Source organism: Rattus norvegicus, chromosome 3, assembly GCF_021556685.1.
Source record: "Rattus norvegicus strain SHRSP/BbbUtx chromosome 3, alternate assembly SHRSP_T2T, whole genome shotgun sequence".
Lineage (NCBI taxonomy): Eukaryota > Metazoa > Chordata > Mammalia > Rodentia > Muridae > Rattus > Rattus norvegicus.
Window position 1 is genome coordinate 121,989,462 of NC_141536.1, and position 27,990 is coordinate 122,017,451.

The 27,990-nt window shown below is 40.3% G+C and overlaps 1 protein-coding gene across 2 annotated transcripts in view; it reads left to right on the forward strand.

Annotated features, from left to right (window-relative positions):
• The window catches only part of Plcb1 (phospholipase C beta 1), a 712,575-nt gene that overhangs the window by 192,639 nt on the left and 491,946 nt on the right, over positions 1 to 27,990 (forward strand). For both annotated transcript variants that reach the window (NM_001077641.2, XM_087648496.1), the window contains 1 exon segment: positions 11,531 to 11,599. In NM_001077641.2, the coding sequence (NP_001071109.1) occupies positions 11,531 to 11,599 (69 nt within the window).

Below are 27,990 nucleotides of genomic sequence, written 5' to 3' on the forward strand. Positions count from 1 at the left end.
TAATGATGGCTTGGACATGCAGAAGAGGGCATGGCCAAAGACATAATAATTAACAGCAGTAAGTGTGTATGATTCTGGCTGGTTTCCAGTTTAACCTTATTTTCCAAATTAGCTATAAATAAATGATAAGGGATCTGCGCTTTGAACTTATCACCCCCAACCCATGCAAGGCGTTATGTCTAAAAGGTGTCATAAGAAAAGAACCCTAGGAAATAATGACCACTGAGGCTACCCAAAAGGATTGGGGTGGGGCCAGGCAAGGGTTTAAGCTAGAGCCCCAGCCTTAAATAATGCCCTCCTGAGGGCTCCAGAGCAAAAGTTGTACTGGGAACTTTGTCCTACCCTGTGTCTGGGTTGCCAGGCATTCTGTCTCCACCTGTCAGTCAACAGCTCAAGTTTGCTCCAGGGTACACAGCCTTCCAGCACTCCCTGCTGTCTCCTCCCCTCAGAAAAGTGTGTCTAGCAGGCCAAAGGTAGTCAAAGATCACAAATGCCCGTTGTGAGAGTGAAATAGACCATGGGAGGTGGTGTCTAGCTAGAAAAGGGGCTAGGCAGGGAGCCAGGTGAGCAGCACAGCGGATGTCCTGAATTCATGAAAAACAACCTGGGAGGACTTAAGCTTTCCCAGAGTGCTTAGTCTTAGCCACTTGGTTTGTTTTGTACACGCATTAGTGCTGGGCTGATCTGCAGCTTAATCAAAAGGAAAGTTTACTTTTAAATTCAGAGCACTCCAGGAGAACCTCAGGGTCCATATATTGATTGACTCTGAATGTTCTCCTCAGGAAAATTCATTAAGCCTCATCCTCCCCATTAGATTCCCAACCCCATATGGTACAAATTAGCATTTGGAAGAGACTCAGTTTGATCCCTCTGCCTTGCCAGAAAACTCAAAGTAATCTTAAGAAGCAAGTCATTGCAAAAGAAACAGAAGCATTGTGGTGTGTGTGTGTGTGTGTGTGTGTGTGTGTGTGTGTGTGTGTGAATTTAAAACAGATTAACTCCTCACATATTCAAAACGTCACTTAAGATCAAAAGTGTCTTGGGAACCTGTCATGGCTGAAACTCAGACTCAATCAGACAAAATACAAACTTAGTGCTGAGAAATGTCTACTGTCTATTTTTAAACAAATAGTTGAAGGTAAAAATTAGTTTCTCCAGGTAGATTTATTTCACCAAGTGGCTACAAAGGTAAAGCAAGGTTGGATGTTGTTTATGTAGACTTCAGAGATCACCAGACATGCCCTGATTTTGTGACTAGAGAGAAAGCGAAGTGTATTTGGTTGCCAGCCCAGAAGTATCACGCACAGGGTTTGAATCAGAACATCTGGAACTAAGCCAGCCTTACTTAGAATGTGGCTCTGACTCTGCCTGGCCTCCAGGGCTCAGCATAGAAATGGTTGCTTTAATACACTTGCTGCTGATACACACAGAAGTCTAAAGCAAACTTTTTTCAGACTATTGATGAACAGTTCTTTCATTGCTAATAAGGACTTCGGTGCAATTCTTTCATAAATGGATAAAGGTAGCCCATCCAAACGTCTGGATGTCCTACCTAGCTCTGCTTAATTAGGCTTCTCTGTGGGCAGCTACTGTCTCCATTTAAGATCTAGGGCAGAAGTTCTCTAACCTTGGCTTGTATTTGAATCACCCTGAGGCTTATTTTACAAGATTGTTGGTTTCCACGCCATAGCTTCTAGTACAGTATGTCTAGGGGAAGGCAAAGACCTTTCTGTCATCTCTCAAGTGGTATTGGTGTCCTTTGTCAAAGGACCATATTCTCAAAACCATTATGTTGAGCCATAAAGGAGCTTAAGGAGTATAACTGGCATATGGTAAGTTGTGTGTTCAGTTGTCGGAAGGTAAGATCAGAAGCAGATTCAATGGCCAGATTAAAAATTCTGCTGGCAGCTCACCCACCCTGAAATAGGTAAAGGCCAATGCTAACATTTTAGATGACTCAGAAAGTCAATCTGGCTACACTGAGATCATCTGGACTCCACAGGTAGAAGCAGCTTGCCCCATGATACGTCTATAGTGTCTCCTATTCCTTTCTAAAGACCTTTTATGGAAATTAGATCCTGTGCTCACCTAAAATATTCAGAGAGATCGGTTCTAGCACTCAAGAAACCATTTGCAAAATGATGGCTGCTATTATCCCTTAATCTGATTAGCATGAAGTGAGTATGTTCTCCTAGCACAGCGGATAGCAGAAGATTGTATGAGTGTAATCTTTAGCGACACTGATATTGTTGTCTATTGCTTGAGTCCTTAACAAATGCAGCACCATACACCTCCCACCCGAGTCAAGTATGGCACCTCGCTCTATGAGCTGCCTGATAATAAGAACTAGTAAACTCAAGCATGTTGTCCGTAGACTTCACATATATCTATTTGTCATCTAAGGTAGATATAGGTTTCACAGAGAAAGATTATATTGTGAGGTGAAAATAAAGTCATGCTATCATTTGAGATGTTCTCGGGGAGTACTGTATTTGTTCTCTCCTGCTTTATAACAAATTAGAACACACTTAATGGCAAACATCTCTCGTAGTGTTTCAATCTGTCAGAGTCACACCTGTTTGGGTGCTCGCTGGGATGCAAGGAAGTCTTCAGGGTGGCTGCTGCACATTTAGCTCTAATTTTGCCACCTAGGCTCATGTCATTGTCACCGTTTACTTCCTCAACATTGTTCGTCTGAATTCCCTTTCTCCTAGAGATTTTCTTTTACTTAGATAGGACACAACATAGCAGTCAGTTCAGAGCCTCTGTTCCTACCTTCTCTTACTTAGATATTCTGAGAAGGCACTTTTGGTTAAGTCACCAGATTGAAAGCTTTCATACATTCTGCAACATCCTCTCACCTTCTCCACCTCTCCCAGCATAATCATGAGCTTGATAATTTGTCACCCCTGCCCCAGTCTCCTGGGTCAAAGCCAGTGTGGTTGTGCCTATATTTGAGTGGAAGTACTTACATAAATGCCCTGGTGCCACAGGGCCACCTTAGTATCCCCCTACTACAAGTGGCGAAGATGTTGCCCTGTGTAATAAAATTACCCAGTTGGCCAATAGTGGTGGCAAATTTCTTAGTTCTCTCATCTGACAAAGGGAAGAATTAGATACAGTGTCAGTGCTGTTGCACTGTTCAATGCGGTGACACCTGCAGATCATCTCCTGCAATTCTTGGTAGATCTCTGGTCTCTGTTTGTAATAGTTCTACTTACTGCTCCTGTTGGTAGTGCTAATTACACTGTTCATGTCCACCTCCTTTGTGATAAAGAAACTTTAATCCCATCACAATAAACTTCAATAAACTTTTTGCCTCATTAATTCAAGCTCTCCATAAGTTTTAAGACTAATAACTAACCTCCTCCTCCTGGATGGACTTTTTCTTGGCATTGATTGTATGAAGGTCTTCTGGTTTATCATCTGATTCCTTGTAGTTTATCTTTTTCTGATCACTCTAGATATCAAAACTACAATGAAGACCTAGTCATTCTAGAATTCCTTACCAGAGTCCTTACCAGGGTGTGTATTTTTGAACAGCACACAACTGTGGATCAAAAACATTCCAAAAGAAAGAAATTGTGTGTTTACTGAATCCGTAATGACAAGTTCTTGTCATGATTTCCCCCCAAATGTAGTCTAACAATGACTTATATATTATGTAAATTGCCTTGGACATTGTAAGTAATCCAGAGAAGATTTAAAGAATCACAGAAGATGTGTGTGGTGGTTTGAATATGCTTGGCTCACGGGGAGTGGCACTATTAGGAAACGTAGCCTTCTTACGGTATGTATGGCCTTGATGGACTAAGTGTGCCACTGTGTGGACAGGCTTTGAAGTCTCTTATGCTCAAATCAGGCCAAGTCTAGCAGTTTCCTTCTGCTGCCCATGGATCAAGACGTAGAACTCTCAGCTCCTTCTCCTACACCATGTCTGCCTATATGTTGCCATGCTTCTCTCCAAGAAGATAATGGACTAAATCTTAGAAACTGTTAGCCAGCTTCAGCTAAATGTTTTGTTTATAAAAGTTGCAAGGTTATGATGTCTCTTCATAGCAATAGAAACCCTAACTAAGACAGTTTGCTTAGTTACCTACAGATAATATATATTTATGCAAGGCTGGGAACTTTTGTAAATAGTGGTGTCCTTGAAGTTCTAGGGACGATTCTGCTACAAATATTGAGAAACTGTATTTTGAGGCCAAAGTGATATCTTCTAATGATGATCTGGAAGCTCTTGTTCAAAACTTGACGGAGTCTTTAAGTCAGTGGTTCTCAACCTATGGGTTGCAACCCATTTGTGGAGGGGCAAGTAGATCTACCCTTTCATAGGGGTCAACTAAGACCATCAGGAAGTACATTACAGCTCATAACAGTAGAAAATGAGCTGTGAAGTAGCAATGGAAACAGTTTTATGGTTGGGGGATCATGATAGCATGAGGAACTGTATTAAAGGGTGGCAGCCTTAGGAGGTTGAGAACCACTGTTTTAAGTACTTTTCGAATACTGACACAAGCTCTTATACTAGCCACGGTGTCTTGCGAGGCTGGAAGTTAGCCATGCTGTCTCCTAGAGTGCACAGCATTTTTAAACTTGCATGTTATGTGTTCCTTCTTTGGGACCTTTGCATGGCTTATTTTCCTCTTATCCACCCTGCTCTCCTGGGTGTTCCTATCAACAGGTTGCCTCATGAACTAACCTTGTCATCTCAGCAAGACATCTATGTGGGCTATTGCTTTTTGCTCCTGTTTCTCCACTCTGTGAATTCACTCTTCTTGTGAATAAACACTCTCTGAAGACATATCTAGACTGAAATCTATCCACTGGAATAATGGCAGCTTTGGGTTCTTTTGCTCAAAAATATATTTTCAGTATTTACTGAATATGTGCTAAATTGCAGACTCTAAACGAGAATGTGTAAGATGAGCAAAGAGGCTGGAAACCTTCCGGGCCCATCCCCACTCCACGGCTTCCTTCTCAGCATGATGTCATGTGATTAGTCACCACGGTTTCCCTCCATTTCCCTAGGCGTCACCTTCATTGCTTATTATCCTCCAGTTTGTGCTTACAACATCTCCCACTCAAAGTGAAATAGAAAGCCTAGAAAATGTGTACCTTGTTTAGGAGCCCCATTAGGATTAGACATTGCATTAGAGACGCTGACTGGCTTGGTGAGGTGTGAGCTTCTCTTTACAGGTTTTAGCTTTTGAAAGACCGTAGGATCCCTAATCTTTGACAGATGCTTTATCTCTGAAGGAGAAGTATAAAGGCAGAGGAAAGGAAAGAGAGAATAACATACAAATAATGTTAATTTCCACATTTTCTCTTATATAGGCTGTATTCCTGTCTATGTCATTGAAACAGAATTTGTAAGTAAGGCTAGAGGTAACGTTCAGACTCCAGAAGAAAGTGGCATTGAAAAGCACTGAGTTCTGGACATGGTCTTTAGAACAAGGAATTGTGGTAATTCACACACTGCATCAGTCACCTTTCGTGTTTGCAAACAACTACGTATCAGATTGACTTTTTATGTAAAAGTGAGAGTTAATAATGTTTTACAGTTTTCCTGTTATAGAGCCTAGATTGGACAGCATTAACCTTCTTTATCCGGTTATCATTTCTAGCATAAACCAAGATAGAATACAGCATCTGCCCGGCAGCCCAAACACTATTTGTGGAGAAGAGGTGGCCTAGTGTCTTTGTCAATATATTCAAAAGAAAGAAAGAAAAAAAGAAAGAAACGAAGGAAGAGAGAAACCCAGAAGCTCCATGTTAATAGACAATTACAGTATAACCCCTTACCTAGCAGTAATCTTATGCTTTCCGTTTCCACTACACATATTCATCGTGTTTCACATTTAATTCTGGCAATGAAGTTGAAGTCAATTTCTCTAGAAAATCTCTTATTATTTCTGGGTTTCATGAAATATCTTTAATCTTCATATCTTTATTTATTTTCATATATTTCCTGTTTTTTTCCTATATGCTTTATCAACTCTAGAGTTTGAATTAGAGTTGAAATCCTCACTATTAGCTCAGGCATTTTGACACTTGGCCCACTGTTAATGGTGCCATTTAGAGGCCATGGGGAGGTATAGCTTTGCGGGATGAAGGACATCACTGGGGTGGGCTTTCAAATTTAAAAGCCTTCCCCACTTCTGCTTCCCATCATACTTGCTGCTATAGACATACTCGGGAAGCTTTTCTCTCCTTCCATCAATCCCTGCCATAAGATGCTATATCCCTTGCAATAATGGACTCATCCCTCTGAATACGTACCCCACAATATACCCATTCTCCCTTAAGTTAAGTTGCCTTTGGTTATGGTACTGTATGACAGCAGCAGAAAAGTCACTAATTAACCATGCTTCTACTAGAACTTTTCCCTTTTTGCTCAAAACGGGAAATGTTCCAAGCATTAGCATTTATGTGTGTGCATTAGCTTTACTTGCTAAATAAGAGATCTCAGCCCAATAATCATGATGTTGCCCACACATGCATACATGTTTGCAACATGGGTTACCTGGTGCACACAAACATTTGCCACAGTCAGCTTCACTTTGTGTTGATAACAAGGGATAGCTGCAAGAGAATCCTTGCATTTTATGCCTTTTAGGTTGATGATGCTTGCTTATAGTCAATGTAAGTGTGTTCAAGTAAAGAATATGAGATAGTCACCTTTTTCAGGGATGGTGCATCTCATTCCCATTGGTCTTTTTTTACGTTGCAGGTTTTTAAAAAAAAGACAAAAATTATGCCTATGGAATGAGTGAAGCAAGAGCTGGAAAGGCGAGACAGTGCAGGGAATGTTGACAGCTGCACAGCACACATTAGGCAGCCCTCTCACAAAGTAGTTAAAATAACAAAGAGGGTCTATGCCTAGGCTTCTCCTCAACTCAAAACCCTCTTAGAAGGATCCCCCAAACATTCTCCAATTGTGAATTTCGAAGATGTTTGACAGCCAATCTATTAACTGATTCTTATTTTGGTGAATCAAGGTTGAACAGCTTAATGAATATCCCCCATGTGGAGGTACACATAATCACACCATACACCCCACCATTAATATCTTCCCTGTGAAATGTTTATGGCTGTAATTGCTGTTCTGATTATGTATTGTGTGAGCTTGAAGCATGCTATTATATTGGGTGACTAATGGGATTTGGTAACCATGCACAGGACTTGGTATTCTGGAAAGAGTTGCATTTTAAACTGTATTCTTTCCTGAAATTGCAGTGGATTTCATGGCTCATCTCCCTCACAGTGGGTTTATGGCTGATGGGTTGAAATCTTCCTGCTGAATATAAACATCAGAGACCATCCAGTCTTTCCGTAGCTCACAGGTCTTCCTTTTCTCATTTCACATTCAAAACAAAAATCTGGAGCAATGTTTCCCCAAACCTTTGATGGCTGTTGATTCACTCTGCCATACTTATAAAGGGAGAAAGAAGCATAATATGTAAGTACATTTGTTGCTGCCCCTAGGACTGTGGTCCAGGCATTGAAGATGCCATAGTAGGTCAAAAACAGATGTGTGTTGCTATATTTTCCCTTTATACACCTGAGCAAGCTGGATGTTCTTAGAACGGAAACACCTCTACTTCACTGCTTTAAAGACACCTCAGCATTGTTTAAATAGCAGGGTATTCAGCAACACAACACCATTTTAATGCTTTAAATTTCTGGACACTTAAAGGTATTTCCTTCAGGACAAATTTAATATAAAGGAACTTTCAAAACTAGGAGGTTATGGTGTTTTCCCTTAAGTACATCAAATCCAATCCTAGATTACTATTAGTCATAGTTTGATATTCAGCGGGTATTAGTGACAGCTCTCTATAGAAAAAATGAGTTAGAGAGTCTTCATATAATTTATAACTGTTATATAGCCCTTATTCATCATGCACCTAAAAACCATACAGCAGCAGCCTGAAATTGGGTCTTTATAAGCATACCTCAAAGTGCTGGTCCTTCGACAGCAGCATCAGCACCAGTCAGAAGGTTATTAGATATCAAATTCGCATGCTTAATGTCTTTAAGCCTTTCAAGGGACTCTAATGCAGGCTACATTCTCAGAGCCACTGGTATGTGTCGTATTGTCACCATTTAATCAGTGATGCAATTTGTATCCAGCAAGCTTTGCAAAGCTAGAAGGTACCAACTGTCAAATGAGCTGAGAGAGAGACCACACCGTGCTTTATAATGGATTAGGTCATTAAAACTATTAACACAGGAAAATTAGCCCAGAAGAAGTTTCCATGGCATAGGTAACATTTCTGTGGTCCTATGCTTTGGCTTCTGCATTCTCTCCGTCAGGAAGGAGAGAAAAAGATGCAGTGAAAGCCCCAGAGGACTGGTACGGTATGGAAATGGAAGTGGGGATGTGATTTTACATCACCCCTTTCCAGCTGAAAGGGCCCGTGAACAGCTCTACTACCTGGGTCTTCCCCGTGCCACATTATGCACCCCATGGTGCCCTTGATGCTTTTCCTGAACACACAATTTTACACACCAGTGAGAGAAGCTGCTTAGCTCTGTGCTATCGGAATGAACCCCTAGGGTAGCTGGCATTAACTATCACTCCACCACTTAGGGAATGAAACCTTCGCCGAAGCTGGCAATACGGAACAATATTCATTATCTCCAGTATAAAAGTAATGAGGCCTACTAAGTTCTTTGTGAACTTAGTTTGGGTTTTTGTGTATAAACAAGCAAGCAATGTTTCAGTCCATTTGTTCAACTGAGAAGAAAAGCTTTGAATAGAAAGTGTTACTCTCAAACTTTGGTAAGTATATAATGTGGGTGTAGATAGCTTTTATCCTACCCATGAGAGATGGTCATTTAACACCTATGGACTGTCATATATACCTTTGCACATCTGCTGCATGAGTGCTTTATGCTCATCATTCCTGCCTGTATTCATCTCCCTCTAATTGGCCCTCTAGGAGAATCTGTCCTCCTCCCTATATAAACTGCAAAGCCAGGAAATCTACACCATCTTTGTGCTAGCCTTCCCCAACCAGGATCTGCAGGCGTTTGGAAGTATCTCGTTTAACAGGGACTGACTGGATTACTCACAGTGCCTCAAATTGGAGAGCCTACTTTTGCATTTTGTGATTCAATCCTCATGATTGGACTGTGCATTGCCAGCATTCATTAAACAATGTCAGAGGAATTAACGAATGGCATTTGCTCCTGGACAGATTTCTCAAATCATGAATTCTCAAATATGAAAGCAGTTTGCCTAAGGTTTTTGTTCCAGTGAGGAAGTCAGAACCTCTGGCACTGTTTGGTGATCTTTCTCCTTCTTTATGCCACAGTCTCTTCCAGAATTCTCCATTGATAAACCTTCACTCTTTATCTCACCTCTCAGATGGCCATACTGTTCCTGTCTTGTAGATTAAACTTCCAAAGGCTTTATTAGTACTTCCCTGCCTTCCTCTTCAGCAAAGTAGTTGCTACTGCTGTGGAGATCAAGAAACCCAGGCTTGGGCTTCAACTTCATCAAGTCTTGTCTTCATTATTTCTCCAGGACAGATCCATGATGCAATTGCCTAAGCCAAACATTGAATGCCAAGGGGTTAGCACACTTTTCTGGGTACCTGAAGTACTGTGAGTGAAGGCAGCTTAGTCGACGTCACACTGTCCTGCAAGGAAGGTCCTTTTGCTTGGTCCTCGCATGTCACTCCATATGGTATGGGAAGGTTTCCACAGGTCAGTCACAGTGCAGATGAAACCAGGAGATTCACTAAGACAGGAAAGCACTTCTGAGATAGAATAATCATGGGAAGATGTCTCCTCCATCCAACCTTCACTCCATGTCTCAGAGAGGTGGCCAGGGCAGAGCGTGCTCTTTGGTCTGGTATGGATTTGTATGCAGTAGAGGGAATCCATATCCCAGTAGACCCTTTGCACTCAAGCCTTAAAACAGTTATCAAAGTGTTTTAGACCAGACATTTGGAATTGGAAGGTACCTGCTGTAAAAAGCCTCCAGGGAGTATCAGTATCAGTATTCTTGAGTATCTTGGATGAGATTTCTAGAGAGTCTGTTGTGGGTTATCTAGAGTCTGTTGTCAGATGAATCATATTATAGTGCCTTTTCTGAGATAAGTGGGGTAGATGTCTGCATCCCATTGACTCTTGACCAGGCCACATTGTTGGATGATTGCAACCCCCTTTAAGGGAGTTCTATTCATTATAGCACTGTGCTCGCTGATTGGTACACCTACACTGCAAACCTATGCTCTGTCAGTAAACCTTCAGTGTTCCCAACCCTGTACTGTTGTCTTCCATGATTTCCCTTCCCATGTTCAATACTTAATCCAAATGGGACACAGAGGGTCGCCCTTGATACTCCCTTGTTGGATTACTACTGTGCATACAGCTTTATTATTTTTGTCTTCCTCCTCTTCTTTATCTCTCCATGCATGGGTTGTGTCTCTAAATATCTGAAGACTATGAATATCTTAGATCCTTCTTAAATCTTTGGGCCATTCTTCTATGGAATAATTCTGTACTCTCCAGTTGTGATGAACCTGCCTCCCACTTCTCCAAGCTAAATGATTCTTCCACGTGCACCCAGGGAAAAGTACTCTTTCCCAACAGACACATATATTTCATGTTTCTCTCCCCCACCCCCACTTGATGGCACTTCAGAAAATCAACGCATGTTTCTTGTTTCCTGGAGTAATTAGATATTATAGTTTTTGAATAATAAATTAAAAAGTACATTTGATAATGATTAAGTGAAAGGGAAGTGGCCTGAAATTTGTGTGCAAAGCCTGACAGCAGAATTTGGGGTGTGTGTGTGTGTGTGTGTGTGTGTGTGTGTGTATCCATCTGTAATATTGGCCAGATATATTAGGTGTGAGAGCGAGCTGATGATGGGAGCATGTAACTTCCTCCGGCCTTCTTGATTTCCCCCATACCCAAATGCATTCACCTAGGAACCCCAGGGTTTCTTTTCAACTCTGGGACAAAGCTGGATTTCTTTTGATTTAGGAATGGCTTAAGAGTGGAAGTTCTCAACCTGCGGGTCGTGACCCCCACACTAGTCAGCTATCCTGCATATGAGATATTTACATTGCAATCATAACCGTAGTAAAATTACAGTTCTGAGGTACCAACTAAATAATTTTATGGTTGGTATGTGTGTGTGTGGTGGTGGTGGTGGGGTCACCACAACATGAGGAACTGTCTTAAAAGTTTGCAGCATTAGGGAGGCTGAGAACGACTGTCTTAGAGGATTTAGATTTAGGGATGCAAATCATGCTTTTAACTTTTTAAAGATGCTTTAGCAAATATATTGGAATATGTGTTTTAACATACTTTTGAGTAGTTAGCAGTGATGAACTTTTTCTTCCTCCTGACTTAATGAGACATAATATGGGGGTGAGGGGTAGCTTACTGTAGTTAAGTCCTCAGGTAAACCTCCAGATGATAATGTTCTTTAAAGTGATGTCAATGACATAAAACAAAGATGAACAGTCTGTGTGGTTTCCTAACAACTTCCCATTTTGCTTTTCAGGAGACGGAGCTGTTAGATCTCAGCCTCGTCAAGGATGCCAGGTGTGGGAAGCACGCCAAAGCTCCCAAGGTAGGAGCCTGTGCCTGTACCAGCTGTTGCTTTGATTCTTTATCTATGTCAAGATATCAATTAATTGCCCCAATTAAAAGCTTCTGTGTTGTAGCTGTTGTAATACACAACAGCCAGTGAGCCCTCCTCACCTCCAGTTTCATTAAAAGGTAGAAATAATGAGTGAACATACGGCCTTATTGCTCTTCATTTGTGGACAGATTACTCTCCTAAATTGGAAATGGCAAAATACTATACATTGTGAGTGGGAAATTTCATACTGACCCATGATATGCCTTGGTGATTAAAAATATTGTGTAAAATTACTTTCAGGCAATATGTATGAGGTGGTTATGGATTTTTGTGTTTAGACTTGGGTCCTATTAAGAAGGTATCTGAGTACATATACTCCAATGTTTCAAAACTGTAAAGTATTTTGAATAAGTTATGCTCGGCCTGTGTTGGTTAATTTCAAAGGCGTACGCTCTTTTGCAGAATATCATTTAACTCAGAAACATTGGTAGACATACATTTCTTTCCTTACTTCTAGCATAAACTGCAGTCATCCTAGTGAGCAGAGACAATACGAAACTCAAACACTGTGCAACTAAAACACGGACAAGTACAGAGGCAAAAGTAAATTCTGCACATTAGTAATGAGGGTGTTTTAAGACATGCTAAGACGGATGTCATTAGTTTGGGTTCGGAACACATTTTCTGAAGATAAAATTCAAATGCTGGGTGGAGAAAATGCATTTTTTTAACTTATCTAGGTAGTTGAAAACCCTTTGTTACTGGATATAATATTTAAGGCATTCAATACTTCTTTCCTCGGGGGGGGGGGGAGTGTATCGGCCAAGCAAGGAGGCAGGGGAGTTGCCATTTAGGAGTTTAAAATAGCAATTTTCTTTTTTAGGGTCTTCCCACAACTGCTGCTTAAGCCTCTAAAAGTCAGAACAGTTTCATTAGCATCCAGAGTGATCTGCTGCTTTGGGCGTACAGAGAAACCGTCAGCTTGAATAATTTCCCCTCACAGACATCTTTGCAGTCGTAGGTTGGTGCTGGCAGTCTGGCACCGAGCAAATACCAAATGCTGGGGTTAGCTGAATGGGTTAAAATGGGTGTCTAGAAAATGTGAAAAAAAATAATATTTAGAAAGGAAAAAAATCAGAAATGTTTGTGAGAAGGCTTCTAAATGTGTTTCGTGTGAAACCAATTTACCTTTTACTTTCTCATAGAGGGGATTTCCACGTCCTGGTCTTTGCACTTAGAATTAATATGTTGTTCGTGATGCAGAATTATTCCCGGTTCGGGGTTAGCAAAGAAGCTTTTTTTCTCCTTCAAACACCATTTCAGTCAGCTTTCATTGCCAGCCTGTTAGCTCAGTATATTCTATCAGTAGCTTAGCAGCAAAATGTGCCTTTTAACTAGAAGTTATTGACCTCACCTCATATCAATACTATCTGAGGACAGTTACATGCCCCACCTCACCAACTCCCACTGGTTTTCAATAGACCCCACTGTTCCCCAAATCTTAGGAGTCAAAGCCAACCCCCTCCCACAGGCTGGCGCTGGTCTCTTTCACTGTAAGTGAGCTCCCGGCTAGCTTATCAGTAAGTACTTGGTTTATGGATGCTGTTTGATAAATGTCTATTGAATGTTGATAGAGGACAGAAGTGGCATCTGCACTGCGTTCAGCTGATAAACTATGATTAGATCTCAAAGTGCCTCCCTTGGGGAAGTGCTTTCGAAACCCATACTGCTCAGCTTGTCTGTTTCTCCTAATGCTCTGGGAGACAAGGGTTGCTTTTTCTATGGGCCATTCTGCTTCCTTGCTGTGCCCTCCGACCTTTAGTCTATGTTCACATTGCCGAAGCTGGTTCTCTTCTATTTACCTGTGTCACCTGGCAGAGACACACTTCCTCCTCATAGGCTCAGTGGTAATGCTAGGTACCGAGTAGGGATGTTTTGAGGAGGCAAGGAACAAATCATTAACAAACTATTTGCACAAATTTAACTTCTCATAAAATCACCTGGGAAACATTTTTTTAAATGTTGTTGCCTGGTTCTCACCTCCCCACAAAGCCTGGTTTTCTAAGGACATTGTGGCTACAGATGGTGCCTGGCTTCGGGGTGTTGAAAAACACAGTTTCAGCTGAGTTCAAACATCACTACTTTCATGTGCTGATGATATTGCCATCTTAAAAGTGGTGGCACTGAAGACAGGACTGACCTCCTCGACACCTGGCAAGGGCTCTATCCCTGAGTTATTCTCACCCTTCTTCCCAACCCTTTTCGAAAATATTATTTTAAAATTTCAAATCTGATTTTCAGGAAGTCAATTTTCATCTCATTTTCTTAAATTGGAGAAGTTGAAATGTCAGGAGTGATCTGGGTAGGCGTCTTGTTAAAGGAGCTGTGTGGATCCACAGGCAGTGAGGGAGAATGTGTCAGTGAAAGAGGCCTTAATTTGACAAAGATGACCTCTGTTCAACCTGCATACCTACCAACACAACTTATTTAAAATGTGTGCGATGTTCAAATCTTATCTACAGCTCAATTTTTGGCATCAGGGACCGTGATTATTTTTCTCGCCACCCTGGTGAGCCTGGCTTTCAGCTCCCCCTTCTCCCACACAGTGACACACTCAACAGCGCTTGGCTGATGTCAGGACAAGAGGGTATAGATGGAGAAGAATTTCACTAAAGCATTCCAGAGTGAGTCAGTAGAACACCTCTTTGAACGAGGTGTGTGGCCTGAGGTAGATGGCTGCTTAAAGGGTAGAGACCATGAAGAATGCTGGGATAAAGGCCAGGTGTGGTGGTGCACACCTTAATCCCAGCACTCAGGAAGCAGAGGCAGGTGGCTCTCTTTGAGTTTGAGGCAAACCTGGTCTACAGAGTGAGTTCCAGAGCAGCTGAAGCTACTTAGTGAGACCCTTTTTTAAAAAAATGAAAAGAAAAAACGGAAAAAACCAGAATGCTGGAATAAAGTTTGCAGAAATTAAAACAGGAAATTCAAAGTAAAAAGTGGAAAAACACAGTAAAATAAAGTTTAAAAAGTAGAACAACGTTGTAATGTAATGATCCTGGGAATAGGAAGGTTGATTTAGGCTGCCTCGTGTGAGCCCAGAGTGGGCTGTGTGCACAACAATGTGTTTTAAAAACAAACAAGACCAAGAAAACAAAAAGCAAACAAATAAACAAAAAAGAAGTAAAAAAAAACTCAAGAAGACAAAATTAAAAGGCAAACAAATAAGCAAAAGCAAACTAAGATATCAACCATAAAAAAGATGGGGTCATAAAAGGGCACAGAGACAGCCTGTGAAAAGCTGTTGACTTGGGAAAACAGCAATGTAACAGAACAGATCAGTGTAAGACTTCGGGTTGAAGCTTCTAGATCAGAGGAAAAGCGCCCGTGGAGTAGATGTTTATCAAAATACTAAGGCACCCTGCAAATATTTATCTGTGTATTTGTAATGCTTTTGTTTTTCACAGCATCTTGCTACATAAAAATTCAACGCTGGGCTGAGAATGAGCTGTTTACTGTGCCTGCTGTGATTTGAAATGACATTTTTAGGGAATGGAGAAGGCAATGTGATGCCCTGCTAATGAACTTAAGTGTTGACTTCCAGCACAGTGCATAGGGTGAAAATCTGCTCTTCTCTGCACAGCCTTTGTTCAAGTCACTGGTTTTGAAATGTCTCATTAGAGTGACTTTGGGAGACTTTACAGTCTAAATGTAAAAAACAGAAGGCACCTTACAGCTTTGTCTCTAAAATGCATAGCTCTTCCTCTCTCTTGTCTCTTCCCTCCGCTCGACTATCCATTTCCGAAGTGCACTTACTCGCCAAGCACTGCCGCACATATATCTGGGGTATGCTGTTCATATCCACTCTGTGGGCTGACTTCTAAAACAGGTCTGTTTTCAGACACTGACACGGTGGTGTCCGATCTATTAGTAGTTCTTGACCCAGCAGATTAATTTCATGGCTGGTGTCCAGCATTAATTGAAATAGACTTGACTGGAATTAAAAATTCAGTCTGGTTCTGGGCAGCCTTTCTCACGGAACGTTTTTTTGTGTACATTCAGTATCTCTTCCGGGTCATGGGGCAAAGTATATGTCTTTGCTATAAGGCTGCATGAGAAAGATTATAAGATGCAAATATGCACAAAAGGATGACATCATCACCTTCATGTTCCTTGGGATTTAGCACATCACTGGGTGTGCTGAACAGTAGAAGTAGGGACAAAGGGGCCTCAGTTCTGCTGTGCTACTGATGAGCTTCAAGATGGCGTGCGTGCCTTCCTTCTACTGAGTGTCACTTCCCCATCTGTTCAATGGAGGTGTTGTAGAGTTCTGGTGAGAAGAGTCCAGTTTCTGCTAGCCCTTGATTCCAAATTTTATAAGGGAATTGATCGCACTCAGTTGTTTCATATTATAGATTCTAGAACCAGTGCCCAGCAAATTGACATAACCTAAAACTTCTCTCCCTTGACATAAAATCAGGTAGACGTAAAGAAAAACAAGACCAAAGCTCATGAAAGTCACAGGATATAAACCAAAAGAAAATAATATTGGTGTTAATTACGGTTTATACATGGCTTCTGGTAAGTAATTCTAAATTAAATTCAGACTCCACGGGAAGAAAAGTCACAGTGACAAAGACCCCCCAACTTTATACCATGTGCTACCACCATGCTGTCTATATTCAGTTTTCAATGACACATATGGCAATATCTATGAGAAACATTACTAGGACGTGTCTTTTGAACTTTACTTTCTGTAAAGTGAACTGTTTCACACACTTTCCTGGCCACCAGATGCTTTGACAGAGAGAGGTCAATGTATTCCCGATCTGCAATGCTGATTACAATATGGATGCTGTGTAAATATCTAGGTCAATAATTACATTCTAAATTGTACATAGTATCAGCAGAATCCCACAAGGCCTATTAGGGTAAAATTAAATTTTAAAAATTGATTAGCCCTTGCTTTTATAATCTCTATGTAGAAAGTGATACTTTTATTATTACTATTTTTTAAACTATATTCTGAAGGGTTTAGCAAGGACTTCATGATTTCTAGGCAGCACGCACCTAGGCTCTGGGTGAAGTAACAGTGAACAAACAAGGCAAATAGCTCTGCTCCCTGTGTAACTTGTGTTTGAGAGTTCTTCAAGGAATGATCCGAAGCCTTGAGTTCAGACTTCTGAACAGTCTTTGGAACAGAACTGGTGGGCAATACTGTTGTCTGTGTTGAGATCGGACTTCAGCAAGTGAAGGAAGAAGCAATGGAGACTGACTGAATAGCTACTCTAGACATCCTAGATTGTAATGTGGGTGACTTGTTGGTAGCTGCTGAGGTAGCAAAAAAAAAAAAAAAACCATGGTAACATGTAACTATGCATTAAATATGAGAACTTGGCATGCATTGATGTGTTGGAGGAAAGAAAGAATTTAAAAAGAACTATTATGTTTACCTTGAAAAAATAGTATAATTGGTTTGTTATGTCCTGAGATTGGAAAAAAAAAGAGAAAAGGAATACAGTTTAACTGTATTCTTGAGTTTGGATCTAGATATTGGATCTAGATATCTAGGTCTAGTTTGGATCTAGAGTTTGGTTTTGAGTAATTAAATGGTTGCGTTGCCTGTCAAATGCCTAATGTTAAGAAGACTCAGTTCAGCGATGTCGGCCCTAGAAATGGATCTGTGGGTGTTTAAAGCTTGGATAAGGTGTCCTAGGGAATGTTTGAGTTAAAGGACACTAAGGCTAGGGGCGTTCAGTGGGTAAGAGTCCCTGTCTGCAAGCATAGGACTTTAGTTTGAATGCCCTCAGCATTGTCAAAAGCTGCAGCATAGTTAGACATGTCTGGGACCCCAGAATTGGGAAGCAGAGACAGGTGGGTCCTGAGATCCCATTAGCCAACTACTCTTGCCAAAATGGCAAGCTTCTGTTTGATTAGGGGGGCTTATTTCAGGGCACTAGGGCAGGAAACAAAGGACGAGACCCTGAAATCCTGTTCCAAAATCCACATACTCACTCATGGGCACATATCCCAGCACACTTGTATACACCATGCTCACATATGAAACACAGTGTACAAATACACACAGAGAGATGTGGATGGAGAGGCAGGTAGGAGAGAGGGGAGCAGAAGTGTCAGAACTCCATCTTAATGTCCATGGCACATAGACCTTGATGACTTTGTGAGGAGCCAGCAGAAGGGTCTGTGAACAGCGCTTTACCGAGGAGTTGAAAGCAGAAACCCGAGCGAGCAGGCGCTTATTGACCAGTGTCTCTCTAAGAGGAATGGAAATATGAAAATGCAGCGTATCCTTCCATCCGTTAGCCCTGAAGGGCTGACATTTTAACGTGCACTACATAAGCAAACCCTGAAGGTATTTGTCTAGAGTGAAATAAGGCATACAGAGAGGACAATGAAGGTGTGACTCCATTCCGAGGTTAGATAGCCAGAGTATTCCCATTCAAAGAGTAGAGTGGTAGATGCCAGGGCAGTGGGGCGGGAAGTGAAGGTTCTTACTTAGTTCAGAGCTCAGTTTGAGAAGATGAAGGGGCCTCATGGGTGCATTAAATGCTGGCTGCACCACAGTGTGTGTTTTTAATGCCTGAGACTTTTGTGAATCATGCCTTGAGTTAAGAAAAGGAAGTCAGAGAGAAAATAACAGACAAGAGCACCCATGTCCCTCAAAATGCATTTAAGAAAGTGAAGGTAGTTGGGGTGGGGGATGGGCTTCAAGTGGTATTTTCTCCTAGGTATTTTCATACTGAATCTTCCTGTTTAGGATACCCCTGCACAGTCTTTCAAAATCTCCCTATATCATGAACATGTCTTGCTAGTGTTCATAAAGGACTGTTTATTTAAGGGTTGTCACATCCCAAAGAGCTCATCATAGGATTTGGAAGCCTACATAGACTTCTCATAATGAGCTGTTATTTGGGTGTTCTACAACACTGGTTTCAATGAATCATCTCCGATGCTTGGAGTTAAAAAACAAGAACTTTATTCATTGCCCCTCTTGGTGATTATCAGCAAATTTGCAGACTTTGTCTAGATTTATCATTGTGTGAAACTGCAGACATAAAACCTGATGTAGATATGTGTGGGCTAGAAAGAAAGAATGAAAAAAGACACTTCATACAACAAAATCCAAGGGTTCCTGTTTTTTCCTAACCAGTTAATGAGATCAACCTCTCGCCCTTATTCTCAGCTTCAACCGTTTCTTAATTCACTTCACATGTTGCAAGAGCCTTTTCAGAGTTGTTTTTGGCATTCTGTTTCTATAAATGTATCTATGGTTTTTTACTAAATGGAAGCAAAATAGAGTGAAAATTTCTTAGAGTGTGCGTGTGTGCGCGTGTGTGTGTACGTGTGTGTGTGTGTGTGTGTGTGTGACAGCTATTCCTGCTTAACTTTCAATGTAAATTATATGGCGTGCTTCCTTTTTATGTTCATTAAATTCCATATATGTCAGTAGTTTCCTTGGAAACAGAAACCTTTATATAACTTTGGTAGCAGAAACGTTGGGATTCTGGGGTTGGTGAGAATGGGTGCCTATTTGTACTTGAAATCCTGTAGCTGTTTTTACCTGAGCCTTACCCTCAAGGACATTTTATAGTGGAGGCAAAAAATGACCCTGAAAGTGACCATTAAGGCGCAGCATCTTCTCTAATGGCTGGCAGCTTTTACTTTCTCGAAAGCATCTTTCAAATCTGAGGTCTTTACTGGGATGTTAGAATAAGTCCCCTTATTTGAGGAGATCTTAGTATGTCTCTTACCTACAGTTAAATTTGAATTTTTTGGACAATTCCTACATTATTCAGTGTATGTGCAAATCTATTTGTAAAATACAAAGAACTGAAAATGTGTATGCTTGAATTTATGTTCCAAGTTTTTATTATGACAAAACTCTTACCTTAGTGCCTTCCTATCCAATAGTTTCCAAGGCACTTAGTTGTCTAGGAATGAAAGGAGGCCACACCTCTTCCAGGGGACTATAGAAGCTAAAGAATATGGTGGCAGACAATATGTGTGTCCTGGTTCCCAGTATCAAAAACATTGTTTATTGGAAGGAGTTAAAGTCTAGTTATCTTCAAAAGATTTTAGGTCTTGATAATAGTGCTTCTGTCTTATGTGACCTCAACCTATAAACAGTGTGCTCAACTTGTAGAGGTGCAGGGTAAATATCTAAAAATATTTCTCAATTTTAATTCTTTCAAGTGAAAAATTATGCCATCTTGTGGTTTTCATTGTAAAAAATAATTCTACCCATTGACCTGTACTTAAAGCAGGGCTTCTATTGTGGGTTCTAATATAAAGATATGAAAAAATACTTGGGGAATGATTGAAATCTTGGTGCCTAATCCACACCCAGATCAATTAAATTCTGACATGTGTTGTGGGGCTCAGACACTCTATTTCCTCTAATGCTCCTCTGAGGCACGCTTGTGTTCAGTCAAGCTGGAGATAAATTTCTAGGAGCGAAAGGTGCCAGCTTAAATGGATAGCTTTTCTTTAGAAGAGAGTGATTTCAGAATTATGATAGAGAAAGACACTGGGAATTTTCCTACAATCTTTCAATCTAGTCCTCTTTAAACTTGACTGCTGTTCTCAATTAAGAAAAATATGCATGTCCTATGGTTTCATTTCCTCTGACTACATTGGAAGATGTATGGGTTAAGACTTCAACACATGAATTTTGAGGGGGCATAATGCAGCCAAAAGAAATATCTCCTCACAGTAGTTTATGACCAAGTTTATGACTTACTTCTATAAAGAGTAACTGTGACCTAATAAAGATAAGTGATCTGTATTCATTAGAATCAATGTGACTGTCAAAGTGGAAGAGACCATGACAGTTGAGATCATTTTTAAGATCCATGTTATTGATTTTCTATGTGGCTTTACTGAAGAACATGGCTTTTCTGTTGGCATGAATTTTGTATGTCCTAGAAACACCATCGAGTGTCTTGGTGCACGGTAAATGCATAATAGAGCGTAGTAGCTACTGCGGCACAAACTCATGGGTGCGAAGCAGTGTGTCAAAGGCAATTAATTGCAAGCTGTACAAGCCAGCACACCATTTTCTATAGATGAGACTCGGTTTCTTTATCTGAAATGCAAGCATAATCGCAGTGTTTATCTTATCTCATTGCTGTAGAAACCCAAGAGGAAAATGCCCCAAGGACTCAACACAAAGGTGACATCATTATACCTGCAAGATATACTCTGTCTATTATTATTGATGTATGTTGGTAAAATATATAGGCAAAGGCATGTTAAAATTAGGAAATTGTCTTGTATATTGTAGAATTCCATGTCCTACTTTGGATTCCTTCTTATTGAGAATTGATTCCATTGTATCTCTGATTATTAAGCCTACCTTCAAATATATATTTGTAATATAGCTAGAAAAACAAATAAACTTGAAGTCTGACTAATTCTGGAGCCAGCCACCTATCCCAAGAGAACCGTTGTTGCAATTCTATTGTTAAGACTCACAGTACTTATTTAGAAAAATATATATATATTCCTTACACTATGTCCATTTAGGAGAGGAGATTCTAAAGTAATTTGACATAATGTCTAATACAGAAATACTGGAATGCTAATTGACAGATGATTTAAGGGATGAGATCGTTTTCAAAGGAGAGTGGAGTGCTTTGTAAAAATACAGAGCCGATCCCTCCAGTTCCTGACTGCTATTAGGACTCAGAGGAGATAGAGCACAGTGTTCATTTTTGTGAAGTGGGTGGTGTGATTGCAATGCTTGTGTCCCCTCAAAAATCCCTAGTGACCCTCAAGCACCTATGCAGTGTTATTAAGAAGGGATAAGGTCATGAGGGTTCCTTTCTCAAGAGTGGCTTATGGCCATTTTTAAAATACCCTTCCTAAAGCGTTCCATGTTTTCCCTGTCTGTCATGTGAGGACCCAGCATTCAGAGTACCCTCTTAAAGCAGAGGCTAGCCTTCATGAGACTCTGAACCTCCAGCTAGATATCTCCCTCCACCACAGTGGGAATCAAGGGTCTTTGACTCTCAAAACTCCCAGTGTCAGGCACTTTGTTGTCACAGCAGAAATAGTCCAAGACCCTGAGTTCTGAAAGCTGATGTACAGGTGATGTAATGGCATTAGAAGAGACCTCTGATGCTGTCCTCATTCAAGGGACTCCTATTCCATTGAGCAAAATAAAGGAGATGAACTAGGACTTCAGGAGTTGCCTTTCTATCTACCATAGACTTTCAAAATTAAAAGGCATACGAATCAAAATTGTTTTGCAGTTAGAATGCGTGATGCTGTAGGATCTGTGAGGCACCTTGGTAGAGTGAGGAAATGGAAGACTATGTTTAAGATTATTCTGAAAATCTGAAAAAAAAAATTTCATTCGTCATTCTGTGCTGTTTATGAAGTGTGTGTGCCCTCCCTCCCCCCAATGCTCTGCTCAAATACTTGATGGGTACTTTTGACTTTGGAAGGCAACTGGATCATGAAGGCTTTGTCTTCCTCAATGGACTAATTTACTGATAGCTTCATCAGAGGATTCTGCAAGGTGATATGATCATTGTAAATGCATCATTGGAGACTGTCCTTTGGGACGTTATCTTGTCCTGTAACTGTCACCTTACCATTTTAAGACATCATGAGGTGAGACATCTTGGCCACTTGTATTCTGGCCACCATACGATTTGCTTTCTCTCATCCTAAAGGAATGGGTCCAGTGTGTCGTAGGCTGCAAACCGGGAAGCTGTAAGTCTGATTGAGTATTTCCTCCCTTTACGTTGTTCTTCCTCAGTATTTGCCATAGTGGGGGTTTGTCCTGATAGTGGGGGTTATTCCAAATGAAAGCTGGTTCAGGATTGGTTATTTCTGTTCAAAATAATGTTAGCCAAAGTAACTCTTCTTTTTACAAGTGTTAATTGAAATTCAGTTTGATTATCTTTAGTTGAAATTAGGTGCGTTAGTCATTTTTTCTATTAAACCGGTTGTATTATTTTCATCCTTTAGGAGCTTTATGAGGATTTAATAAGGCTTTTCAAAAGTGCCCTAGATTAGGTCACATACAAACTGTTCAGGAAATTATACATTTGTTTTTTTGTATTGTCATACTTTCTAAAGCAGGAGTCAGTGAGCGAGTTTGTTTCTGTATGAATCATTCCCATGTAATATTGTTTGAAAGTGATGTTGTGTTTATAAGACAGTATCTATAATTTGTAAATATGGATATCATATGAAAATCTAAATGAAATTCATTTAAGACCCCTCATTTTACACACACACACACACACACACACACACACACATGATGAAGAATAAATACACAATTTTATGTTTACACATTTTAAAGTAACAATATTTAAAGTATACTCACCACAGAGACTATGAAAAAGAATAGTGTTTCCAATGTAAAAATAAAAGAAAGTGATTGAGTATATATTTCAGAAGAGTTAGTAGTTGATAGGCAATTGGAGAAGTTTGTTAAAGAATAAACTATATCACAACAAACTATATTTAATACTTAGTTTTTAGGTCAGTTGTACAAAATTTTATGATTTGAAGTGATTGTGCTTCCGTCAAATAATTGATCTGAAGTACACTGTAGAGTATTTGAAATATGGGGAATTGTGACAAGAGTTCTTATTATTTTCCATTCTTAAAGGAGAAATGTTACTCTAGTTTAGAAAATATGGAAAGTCAGGAGAGATTGAGTGTGCTCTGTAATGTTTTCCTAATATGTAACTGCCACACTAGAACTAAATTCTTCTAAGTAAATTCTTAGAAATGTTCCAGGATCTAGAGCCCTATGTGTCTTTTACTCCAGTCTCTTCATTGATCTGCAGCTACATTTGCAGTGTTCCTGCTCAGTTCAAGATTCAAAAGTGAAAGACGAAGCCATTGCAGAAAACAATACATTAAACTGAACCATGCTAGGGTTATAGTTCTGTGAACAGACGTTATAACCAAGGCAAGTTTTCTAAGAGGCAACATTTGAATTGGGGCTGGCTTACAGGTTCAGAGGTTCATTCCATTATCATCAAGGTGGGAGCATGTCAGCATTGAGGCAGACATGGTGCAGGAGGAGCTGAGAGTTCTACATCTTCATCTGAAGGCTGTTAGCAGAATACTGGTCTCCAGACAGCTAGAATGAGGGTCTTAAAGCCCATTCCCATAGTGGCACACCTACTCCAACAAGGCCACACCTTCCAATCATGCTACTCCCTAGACCAATCGTATACACACCATCACACAGGCTTTGCTTTGTAGTCTTAGCACATTTCTTATGCAAGCCAGCTTTAGATAATAAACAGAGGAAGTGGGGATCCTGAAGTTCAGGGATGTGCTCTTGGGGTGTTGGTAGAATCTTTGCCCTGGTTAATGGTTAAGAAGGCGAGAAACTATTGGTTCTAAAGCAGCAATCACCTCTGATGGATCTAAATCAATTCAAAATATTTCTTTAATCTTACCAAAATAACTTAGCATTAGTTGATATTAGTTGCATGTGACAAAAATATTCATGCACTATTAATCCTATTCCTACATGGGAAGAGCTCTAGAATTATACATTCGTGGCACCGATCGACTCCTATATGACTAAGAAGACAAAAAATAATTACTCCAGGGGCCATTCCTGAATTATTGCCTCAGTCTCTAAATGTGGGAACATGTATATCCAAAGGACAGTTAAGTATAAATCATGGAAAGTGACAAGGTTTATGTCTTTTATTTCATGAATGGCAGAAACTACAGCTGCTTCAAAAAACCAGCTTTTTCAAGAAAAAAATTGGAAACGTGAATCAGTTGCTTTAGATGCTGACTAATTCCAGACACACTGTCATGTATTTGCTTTTTAAAGAGCACACCCTGCCTAAGTGTGTGTTTCTGTCACCTAAGTAGTCACAGTATGCATCACAGTCAAGTACATCTACACACCCATTAGTTTTTGCCTCAAAGAACAATCTATTCATCTCAAGTTATAAAATATTTATTATTGATTTGTTTTTGTACAGTTAGAAAACACTCTTTGTCACCTTTGATGTTATTAGAAATTCTGCAACCAATCTGAATTAATCTTTTGATATTATTTCCATGCACTGTAATGCATGCGGTAGGTAATACCTTGAATTTGATTTGAGTTTAACCCATTTCCAAAGAGATATTTCTTATTTCTCCTTTCGTGCATATAATTCTCTTGTCGTGACAAATGTATTTCCTACCTAAATAGTTACTTGTTAGTTATATTCTCTATGAAATGCTTCCATAGCATAACCCACTTGAAAAAAACGCACCATTTCTTTGTGTTTCTGTTCATCTATTAGGGAGCTTTTTACTGGGCATGTGTGTTGCAAGGTTATTAAAATTAACCAATTTCCTGAGGAGTTATAATATTACTTAGCATTCACTTGGGTCCTTTTAATTATACTTATCCTCATCTTTAGAGCTTAAATTCTCTATTCTGTTTATCGACTTTATATTTTGAAGAGGTAAACTATGCACTCAACTCAACATTTCAGGACTGAGAATGATGGTCTTTTCACTCCTGTTCACTCTCCTTTCCTTTGGTTCCTTTTCACATTCTGAAAATCTCACTACACACACACACACACACACACACACACACACACACACACACACACGAGTCTTTGCAAGAACAAGAGGTAATACACACCCACAAACACACACATGGAGATCTAGTCCTCCAAGGACAGGTAGTAAAAATAAACCCATCTTTTCCTAGTGATCTGAGATGCCAGTTTCTTTCAAAATATATAAAATGTGTCCTTGTTATTCCTGCATAAGATTAATTTTTTACTGTATGCCATACGTTTCTGCTGTTTTATTTTTTTAAAGCTATGTTACATGTCTAGTGATTTGTGTGTGTGTGTGTGTGTGTGTGTGCGTGCGCGCACACATGCATGCGCACAGGCACGTATTCATGTGTGCAACATATGTGTATCTTCTATCCATTGAGGACGAAAGTGGCCATTGGATTCTTTGGGACTGGAAATATAGATGGCTGTAAATTGCCATATGGGTACTGGGAATTGAACTGGGGTCCTTTGAAACATCAGTCCGTGCTCTTGAATGGTTAGGCATGTCTCCAGCCCCCTTTGCTATGTTAATATAACCTCAAAATGACTCGAAGAAGACAAGATCATGACATTCTTCTTTTTCCCTTTGTACAGCTCCACTGCAGAACTATCTCTGGTATTTTTGTTGTTATTGGTTTCTTTTTGTGCTTGCTTGCTTGTTTTTGAATCTGCCTTCTATGGGAAAGCTTTTCTGCCCACCCTTCCTGCCTGCCTGCCTGCCTGCCTTCCTTCCTTCCTTCCTTCCTTCCTTCCTTCCTTCCTTCCTTCCTTCCTCCCTCCCTCCCTCCCTCCCTTCCTTCCTTCATTTCTTTCTTTCTTATCTGTTTCTTTCTTTGCTTCTTCTTCCTCCCCCCCTCCGTCTCTCCCCCCTCCCTCTCTCCCCCTTCTGTCCCTCCCTCCCTCTCTCCTTCCTCCTCTCCCTCCTCTCTCTCTCTCTCTTTCTTTCTCTCTCTCTCTTTCTTTCTCTCTCTCTCTTTCTTTCTTTCTTTCTTTCTTTCTTTCTTTCTTTCTTTCTTTCTTTCTTTCTTTCTTCCTTTCTTTCTTCTTTGGACAGAATCTCGCTATGTAGTTCTGACTGTCTTAGAAGTGACTATGTAAACCAGGCTGGCCCTAAACTCCCAGAGATCCACCTGCTCCCGACTTACAGTGCTGCGATGAGAGGTATGCACCACACTTAGCTGCTGCTTGTTTCTTGATGAGGCTGCAACTGAAACACTGCTTTCCTTTACATAGGCAGAGGTCCAATTTCAGGATAAATTCCTGGAATTATTTGTTTTACTAACATTTCCTTCACAGAATTCTACTGTTTTTCCCCTATTTTTTTTTTTTGGTTCTTTTTTTTTTGGAGCTGGGGACCGAACCCAGGGCCTTGCGCTTCCTAGGTAAGCGCTCTACCACTGAGCTAAATCCCCAGCCCCTTTCCCCTATTTTTAAACCTTTAATTTCATTTTTAATGTCACAAAATGACCTTAATAGTGCAAGTTTTCTGTGATATTCTTACATACATTTAGCCTCAACACATGCACACACATATAGATGGATGGATTTAATTAAGAATCTTCCAATGTCAAACTAGGTATCTTGTCCCCACTGTGAGTACTAATAGGTTATTAATGGTCGTGGTGGTGTTTATCTTTCTCATTTTTGAATTCTCTGTACATTTCTGTGCCCCGAGATCATGGAGTGTGAATGTTTCAAGCTCTGCACATCTAAGCAAACTCCAAAACTCACTTGAGTTTTGGGTGTTAAAAGCTTTTTATTCAGTGATTTAAAAGGTATTGGTGGCATTTAGCAAACAGTTAATGTCCAATGGACATACAGGGGTAGGAGACACACTAAGCAAATGAAGTGACATACCAAACCTATGTTGTTTATTTGAAATGTTGGATTATCTGGGCATGCTGTAGTTCCCACTCTAGAGACAGCCCTGTCTACCCTTTTCAGTAGTAGAGGACCACTGACTGCTATGCCTGAGACCAAATGGGCTTTACCCTGCAAAGTGGGTAGAGAAGCATGCTATAAAGGGGTTTTGTTACTGAATGGTCACAGCATCCTGAAATGCCATCCTTCATGTGGAAGGGAAAGGCTGGTTACCAGTGGAAGTTTAGTGTAGGTTTTCAATGGTTTTATAAGACCCTGCAGATCTAGTAATGTGACAGAAAAATGTGTCTGCACTGTCATATCTCAAATGGGGAACAGACTACACAGAAGGAAACAAGTGCTCTTCCGTAACACATTCAAGACAACTGGAATGGGCTGGACCGTGTGGCTTACGCTTATAAGATCCCAGTTATTGAGAAGCAGAGTTCAAGGGTACTTTGGGTTCTACAGCGTGTGTGTGTGTGTGTGTGTGTGTGTGTGTGTGTGTGTGTGTGTACATATGTACACATACACATACATATGCATATATATTCATTCATTCTCAACAATGGCCTAGTCAATCCTGTTGAAGCTATCCAGTATACTATCCTGATCCTCAAATACAATAAGGACTTTAAAAAAATATGAGATTTTATATCAAACTACATGCATACAAACTATTCTAAAGACAAGAGACATAAATCTCAATTTTGGAGTTTGGCAAGCTCTACTAGCTTTCCAACCAATCCCTGATCAAGGTAGTAGCATTTGGAAACTGAGCCTTGAGGTCAACACTCTGAAGACAAGTTTGAAAAAAGTCAACACTCTTGGACTAAAAATAACAGAGAAAGAAGGACGAAATTGGACTCAGTTCTCTAGAGTTCTAGTCATCCCTCAGTAGAACACGTGCAGTTTCCTGGGACACTGAAGTTGTTTTGATAA